At 43.3% G+C, this 8,604-nt stretch overlaps 1 protein-coding gene across 12 annotated transcripts in view; it reads right to left on the bottom strand.

Annotated features, from left to right (window-relative positions):
- lama2 (laminin, alpha 2) overlaps window positions 1–8,604 on the bottom strand; it is a 166,862-nt gene that overhangs the window by 26,163 nt on the left and 132,095 nt on the right. For all 12 annotated transcript variants that reach the window (XM_055884711.1, XM_055884714.1, XM_055884712.1 and 9 more), the window contains 2 exons: window positions 6,215–6,357; window positions 4,488–4,586 (listed from right to left, as the gene is read on the bottom strand). In XM_055884711.1, coding sequence (XP_055740686.1) covers window positions 4,488–4,586; window positions 6,215–6,357 — 242 coding nt within the window. The remainder of the gene's footprint in view (window positions 1–4,487; window positions 4,587–6,214; window positions 6,358–8,604) is intronic.

Here is an 8,604-nt window from a genome sequence, read left to right as displayed (position 1 = left end):
AACCAATCCAGGATGTGCCAGTGTTCAGTGTTCATTCAAGATGGACCCTTGAGGGCCTCCCGGGTGGCGCAGTGGTCTAGGGCACTGTATCGCAGTGCTAACTGCGCCACCAGAGTCTCTGGGTTCGCGCCCAGACTCTGTCGCAGCCGGCCGCGACCGGGAGGTCCGTGGGGCGACGCACAATTGGCATAGCGTCGTCCGGGGTAGGGAGGGTTTGGCCGGTAGGGATATCCTTGTCTCATCGCGCTCCAGCGACTCCTGTGGCGGGCTGGGCGCAGTGCGCGCTAACCAAGGGGGGCCAGGTGCACGGTGTTTCCTCCGACACATTGGTGCGGCTGGCTTCCGGGTTGGAGGCGCGCTGTGTTAAGAAGCAGTACGGCTGGTTGGGTTGTGCTTCGGAGGACGCATGGCTTTCGACCTTCGTCTCTCCCGAGCCCGTACGGGAGTTGTAGCGATGAGACAAGGTAGTAATTACTAGCGATTGGATACCACGAAAATTGGGGAGAAAATGGGATAAAAAATAAATAAATAAAATAAAAAGATGGACCCTTGATTGCATGTTTCCTATCCTGAATCCTGTGGCCCCCTATGGTCTAACAATGGACAGCCTCAGAGTACCTGGTCAAACAAATCTATTTCATAACCACCAGTCAGAGCTGGTATGACCTTTCAGAAATCCTCTATAGATTAAAAAATAATGATTGAGGGATTCAAGCAGCTGAGCACCACAGGCGAGTGGCCAATTCTCAAAAAGGGTTTAAGTTTTTGAGATATCCCTACCCGAAGTATTACAAAGCACAGCCATGTTTTTCCATATCTCTAAGGTCTCCCATAAATTGAATGAATGGTTGTATAAACATATTTTACTGCAAAAGTTGTTATGTTGTGACATACCCCCATAACTCAAACAGCGCAGAATTATACCTTGCTGGAGGAGGGGGGGGGGGGGGGGGGGCAACAAAAGCCCATGTAACCCAATATTGCAAGCCCTGATATTGCTAATATGTGAAATACAAGTAGTTAATTGTCTGCCCTACATACACAAACAAACATTAAAGCATTTTGGAAATATAGACCTGTAAACACACAGATATAATCGGTGGAAATATCAATTATTAATATTTAAGATTAATGAAAACTTCAGTTTGGTAATCCGTTTCTGGTAAACCGGCCCATAGCGGGTTACAAATTTCCAAGCTCTCAGTGCTGTATGGTCCTGCCTGACAAGTATACACACATTAACACATGTTTTTTTGTTGATGTGGCTATTGTAATTGGCTCTAAGGAAAACACCCCCTAAACTCAAAAAGTGCAGAACAATGCTCATGCAAGCTCATGCAACCCAAAATGGCTAACTCTGATATTGCTAAAATTCGGATACAATTGAACATGTTGTGTCTGTTGTTATCAGCTCTAAGGCAAGTGGGCTCAGACACTGAAAACTGGTGTCTGAGCCCACATCATTCAGTATCATCAAAAAACATTAAACAAATCAAAATATATCTTTTGTGTTAGATTCTTCAACGTAGCCACCCTTTGCCTTGATGACAGCTTTGCACACTTGTTGGTATTCTCTCAACCAGCTTCATGAGGTAGTCACCTGGAATTAATTTCAATTAACAGGTGTGCCTTGTTAATAGTTAATTTGTGGAATTTATTTCCTTCTTAATGCATTTGAGCCAATCAGGTGTGTTGTGACAAGGTAGGGGTGGTATACAGAAGATAGCTCTATTTGGTAAAAGACCAAGTCCATATTATGGCAAGAACAGCTCAAATAAGCAAAGAGAAACGACAGTCCATCATTACTTTAAGACATGAAGGTCAGTCAATCCGGAATATTTCAAGAACTTTGAAAGTTTCTTCAAGTGCAGTTGGAAAAACCATTAAGTGCTATGATGAAATTGGTTTTCATGAGGACAGCCACAGGAAAGGAAGACCCAGAGTTAAATCTGCTGCAGAGGATAAGTTCATTAGAATTAGACTGAATCAGTCCTTCATGGACAAATTGCTGCAAAGAAACCACTACTAAAGGACAACAATAATAAGAAGAGACTTGCTTGGGCCAAGAAACACGAGCAATGGACAGACCTTTGAAAGGCTGGTCATGGCTCACATCAGCACCATTATCCCAGAAACCCTAGACCCACTCCAATTTGCATACCGCCCCAACAGATCCACAGATGATGCAATCTCTATTGCACTCCACACGGTCCTTTCCCACCTGGACAAAAGGAACATCTATGTGAGAATGCTATTCATTGACTACAGCCCAGCGTTCAACACCATAGTGCCCTCAAAGCGCGACACTAAGCTAAGGACCCTGGGACTAAACACCTCCCTCTGCAACTGGATCCTGGACTTCCTGACGGGCCACCCCCCCAGGTGGTAAGGGTAGGTAAAACATATCCACCACCCTGATCCTCAACACGGGGGCCCCTCAGGGGTGCGTGCTCAGCCCCCTCCTGTACTTAATGTTCACCCATGACTGCATGGCCGGGCACGACTCCAACACCATCATTAAGTTTGCCGATGACACAACAGTGGTAGGCGTGATCACCGACAACGATGAGACAGCGTATAGGGAGGAGGTCAGAGACCTGGCCGTGTGATCCCAGGATAACTACCTCGCCCTCAACGTGATCAAGACAAAGGAGATGATTGTGGACAACAGGAAAAGGAGGACCGAGCCCGCCCCCATTCTCATCGACAGGGCTGTAGTGGAGCAGGTTGAGAGCTTCAAGTTCCTTTGTTTCCACATCACCAACAAGCTATCATGGTCCAAACACACCAAGACAGTTGTGAAGAGGACACGACAAAGCCTATTCCCCCTCAGGAGACTGAAAAGATTTGGCATGGGTCCTCAGATCCTCAAAAAGTTCTACAGCTGTACCATCGGGAGCACCCTGACTGGTTGCATCACTGCCTGGTATGGCAACTGCTCTGCCTCCAAAAGCAAGGCACTACAGAGGGTAGTGTGTACGGCCCAGAACATCACTGGGGCCAAGCTTCCAGCTATCCAGGATCTCTATATCTAAAGGACGGCCCTAAAAATTGTCAAAGACTCCAGCCACCCTAGTCATAGACTGTTGTCTGTGCTACCGCACGGCGAGCGGTACTGGAGTGCCAAGTACCCCCAAGCCATAAGACTCCTGAACAGCTAATCAAATGGCTACCCAGACTATTTGCATTGCCCCCCCAGCCCCTCTTTTACACTGCTGCTACTCTCTGTTTATTATCTATGCATAGTCACTTTAACTCAACCTACATGTACATATTACCTCAATTACCTCAACTAACCGGTGCCCCCGCACATTGACTCTGTACCGGTACCCACTGTATATAGCCTCGCTACTGTTATTTTACTGCTGCTCTATAATTATTTGTTACTTACATTTTTTTTTAAATGTACTTATCTATTTTTTACTTAACACTTATTTTTCTTAAAACTGCATTGTTGGTTAAGGGCTTGTAAGTAAGCATTTCACTGTAAGGTCTTAGCGAAATGCTTGTGTTTGTGTTGCCCTACAACATCCATAGAGTACGACCCTGCATCACACAGGAAGCGGTACATGTCCTAATCCAGGCACTTCATCTCCCGCCTGGACTACGGCAACTCGCTGTTGGCTAGGCTCCCCGCTTGTGCCATTAAACCCCTGCAATTTAGAGTGTGACTTCTAGCAATGTAATTGTCTGCATCCTTTCCAATCCCCCATATATATATATATTTTGTATTTTTGTAAATATATATATTATTTTAAATATATATATATGGTATTAAATATATTTTCCTTCTTTATTATTTTCCCTTAACCCTACCACCCCTCCCCTAATTGGGGTAAACTAATAGACAACAATACTTAGGCTTATACTTCTAGCTACAGTATATACATTTTACAGACACAGTATATTTTACATTAGTTATCTTTCCTTTCTTTTCTTGTCTATCCAAGGATCTTTCTGCAACAGAACATTCTATGTTCTCAGACACAAAGAAAACCTTGCTAGAACCGGTATCTAAAGTTAAATACAAAAGTATTCATCTGTTTTCAGTCCTCGGTTCCTGTCCTCACTTGAAGTGGATATCTTTCTTTCTTTTAATGACAGATTCATTTGAGAAAAATAAACAAAACAATCTATTGTTATAATGCTCACTTTCTTTTGACTGTATGTATCAATTGAAAGCTAACATATGACCTAACATCAATCAAAATATTGATTGGCTAACCTTGTCATTCCAATTGTTTTTATAAAATAAATAAAAACCTTCACTCACAACTGCCTATATCTTTCACACTAATTATTGTAAGCGTACATACAAGGCTGTCTTGAACGCTTTATGAATTGGGATGGTCCAGTTTCAGTTGACCCATTTACTAGACTGTGATGAGGGAGCCAGGACAGCCACATAGTGGCCGCAGGGACAGTAGTGCCAGCCCCTGGGAACTCAGGAGTGGACAGTGTCAGCCTGGCCTGAGTGTCCTACCTACCCGACTCAGCAGATCGTCCATCTCTGTCACCAGGCTGCCCAGGTTACTGTCGGCCAGCTGCAGGCGCCTCTCCGGCGAATTCTGTGGCGAGAGCATGTGCTGTGTGGAAGACACGTGCACACACACACACACACACACACACACACACACACACACACACACACACACACACACACACACACACACACACACACACACACACACACACACACACACACACACACACACACACACATATACACATACACAGGGGAGAATGTCAGAATGGGGCATTAGGCAGAAAGGTCATCTACTGTTTAAATCACCATGGGTCTGGTGAGTGAGGTGTGAGCCTCTGCTCGATACCCTGTATTTAACCATCCACCCCAGCCCAATTCATCAGTGTTATGCCAGTAGGGCTCCTGCCAGACATCTCCTCACAGGCCTATAAGAAGCAGAGCACCAGCAGCTGGAAAAGGGCATCTAGCTCAGTGGACTCCAAAAACGCAGCTTGAGCCAATGATCAGGCTTTCCACATGAGGGTAGCAATCAAGTGATGTCTTCATTGGCCCCCCCTCATGATGCCCTTTAGCAATAATCTGCATCTTTGTTGTGCCTTATATCTCCAGCTCCATCTCCTCTGCTTTCCGAGGATTTGGGGGAAATTTCACTCTTGTTATCGCACAGCTGAGATGCATTTGAATGCCACTGTTTGTGTAATATATCACTGTTACAGAGTGTGGTGTTTGTGTAATATATCACTGTTACAGAGTGTGGTGTTTGTGTAATATATCACTGTTACAGAGTGTGGTGTTTGTGTAATATATCACTGTTACAGAGTGTGGTGTGTGTGTAATATATCACTGTTACAGAGTGTGGTGTGTGTGTAATATATCACTGTTACAGAGTGTGGTGTTTGTGTAATATATCACTGTTACAGAGTGTGGTGTGTGTGTAATATATCACTGTTACAGAGTGTGGTGTGTGTGTAATATGTCACTGTTACAGAGTGTGGTGTTTGTGTAATATATCACTGTTACAGAGTGTGGTGTGTGTGTAATATATCACTGTTACAGAGTGTGGTGTTTGTGTAATATATCACTGTTACAGAGTGTGGTGTGTGTGTAATATATCACTGTTACAGAGTGTGGTGTTTGTGTAATATATCACTGTTACAGAGTGTGGTGTGTGTGTAATATATCACTGTTACAGAGTGTGGTGTTTGTGTAATATATCACTGTTACAGAGTGTGGTGTGTGTGTAATATATCACTGTTACAGAGTGTGGTGTTTGTGTAATATATCACTGTTACAGAGTGTGGTGTTTGTGTAATATATCACTGTTACAGAGTGTGGTGTTTGTGTCTTTGGTCTTTGTGTGAGAGAGAGGTGGATGCCGTTAGCTGAACGGAGTGGAGCTATGGTATTGCCTGGAGGGGATATGAGGAGTGTTTGAAATCGGGGTGTGAGTCGGGCCCCACGTCCCCCCCCTGAGACATTAACAGCTGAGAGATATTTACACAGCACCTTGTCGAGGTGGGCAACTTAATCACAACTGATTCTGTTCGCCTTAGCAATTCAGTCAGGTACTCACTAGTGTGAGTAAACAAACACGCCAAATTGAATGTAGGCCTACAGAGACAAACGTGATCTAGATATCATAGATTTGTCTAATACAGGATATTGTAGTACTCTCTCTTTGGAGCGAAGGTGAACACTAGAGGAAGTGTTTGGGTGCTTTCTATTCACCTTGAGTTCCTGCGTCATGTTCTCAAACCGGTAGAGGACTTTGTAGGGCGGTGGCAGAGGGGTGGTGAGGTTGACACTGGTGATGATACGATGCAGTCTATCCATATCTCTGATGAGGAGCCCGGCACAGTCATCATCGCAGGCTGTAACACACACACACACACACACCGAAACCAACACGCACACACACACACCATGGCAGTTAGAAACTTCTAATGACGAGTGGTCTCTAATGGCACCAATTAAAACCATTAGAGAGCGTTCAGGCTCGTTCAGAGAATCAAATAATAATCCCAGCTAACGTGTGTGGTCAGGGTGACACTGAGCACTGAAGCTGTGTGTGGGTGTGAATATTGGGGACACTGGGACAGTCTCTCATTGGGACACCAAGACACTCTACTTGGGGTCAAAGGGTCAACCCCAAGTGCATGGGGATGCTTATGGTAGCTTGTTGCCTGGCAACATCTCTACCAAAGGGACATGTACTGTCACACATGAAAAAAATACTAGTTTACTATAGAAAACTACAGGACTTACTATAGAATTCTGTAGTAAATTGTAGTATACTGTAGAATACTATATTACACACTGGAGTATGCCTCGATCATGTGTAGTACCTACTATAGAATGTAGTAGTATACTGTAAAATAGTATAATAAGTACTACAGTAATGTCTGCAAAAACACTACAATCTGCAAAAACACTACACTTTTTTAGTAAACACTACAGTATTTAATTTGGGTATACCTTGCCCATTCCAGTCCTCCATAGCCCAATTTGTGCCACCCGTAAGTGAGAAACGTACATGCCAAGTATATACCATATATTGTGTTCCCTACAGGTTATAGAAAAGAGCAGAAGCTCTGAACTATCTGTTCAGACCCCAGTCCTACCTGCCTACACTTTATGGAAAATGTGCTATTTTTGTATTTCTCCAGTAGGCCTCCACTTCTATGTCAAAGAACCAAAACACGATAGTAAATACTATAGCACTGTCTGCAAAAACACTACAGTAAATACTATAGTAAACTACAGTATGCAAAAATATTACATGAATTACTACAGTATATACTACAGTTTTATTTTACTACAGAATTTATACTATAGTTAATTATGAATACTACAGTATACTACAATAAATACCTGCCCACAAAAACATCACAGGGAATACTACAGTAAAGTCTGCAAAAATTATACTGTGAATACTATAGTATTTATACCATAGTATACTATATACTTTTTTCATGTGGGGTATGTACAAGGGCGACTATGTTAGCACCGGAGAAGAGGACAAAGTCTGGGAGAAGTGCTTTTTAATCTGAGCGACATGGTGGAACGGGTTGAACCCCAGCTTCCTCTTCCTTCACCTTGTTTAGTTTAGTTTCATCCCATTCCCCCACACACACCAGCGCTCTTTCAAAAGACACAACCACTCTTTGAAAACCCTTCAAGGTAGCCATCCTCTATCCTCTACTCTTTAGGCTTTGGAGAATCCTGGAGTTTCTGTGCTGGTTTAAGATTAGACAGGAGCAGCACTGGGGGAAGGGATCTCGAGCGTGAAATTTAACACAGTGTGAAACGGCTTTTGGCAGCCCATTATGAGTGTTCGACATGCCACAAGCAACGAGAAACAAAACACACACAGTACACACACGCACACACACAACACTACAATCAACAAACCATGTGTGAATTTATCATATCCTTCGAATTTCTCCTGGATTTTTCCACATAAAAAATGTGTTGAGAAATTAAGATGTCAGAAAAGTTTTTTTTTATAGACCCACTGTTATAAAGGAGGAAGGCCTGACAATCCACACAGTAAGAGAGCACACATCCTGTGAATGTGAGAGTTTGTGATAAAACACTCCAAAATGCACACACTGCATGAAATACATGCAAATCCTGTTACCCTCCCCAAAGGAAAAACAACATGCAGCCAATCAGTTTCACCTGAATCATCTGACATACTGTATCTAACAAGCGGTGGACCCCTACCATCACTGCTTCAGGAAACCTGCTAGAGTCCACGACTGGGAACAGTTAGACGTTATTTCAGATAGTCAGCTTGCCAGGTTAGTTGGCACCGTAGCCTACAGAATGGTATCTACAACATACAGTACTATTCATTGCCTGAAGTATGATAACATGTAGTCTCAAACAAATTACAATAATTCAAGAGCAAACAATGTTATAAATGAAGCTTCGATAACTTCGACTTCTTTTTTGACAAATATAGTGGTCGCCATCTTTGTTTACTTTGGGATTGGCGCTTGGGATAACATGTTGTCTGCTGTGGGATATACTGTATATAATATAGCCTGTAGTACATTGTCTCCCTCGGCCCTGCCAATTGCTCAAAGCAAATGATCGGACTTGCTGTGCTATGC

The sequence above is a fragment of the Salvelinus fontinalis genome, chromosome 27, assembly GCF_029448725.1.
Source record: "Salvelinus fontinalis isolate EN_2023a chromosome 27, ASM2944872v1, whole genome shotgun sequence".
Taxonomy (NCBI): domain Eukaryota; kingdom Metazoa; phylum Chordata; class Actinopteri; order Salmoniformes; family Salmonidae; genus Salvelinus; species Salvelinus fontinalis.
Note: the sequence above shows the minus strand (reverse complement) of the source record. Positions and strands in the feature narration are given on the sequence as shown.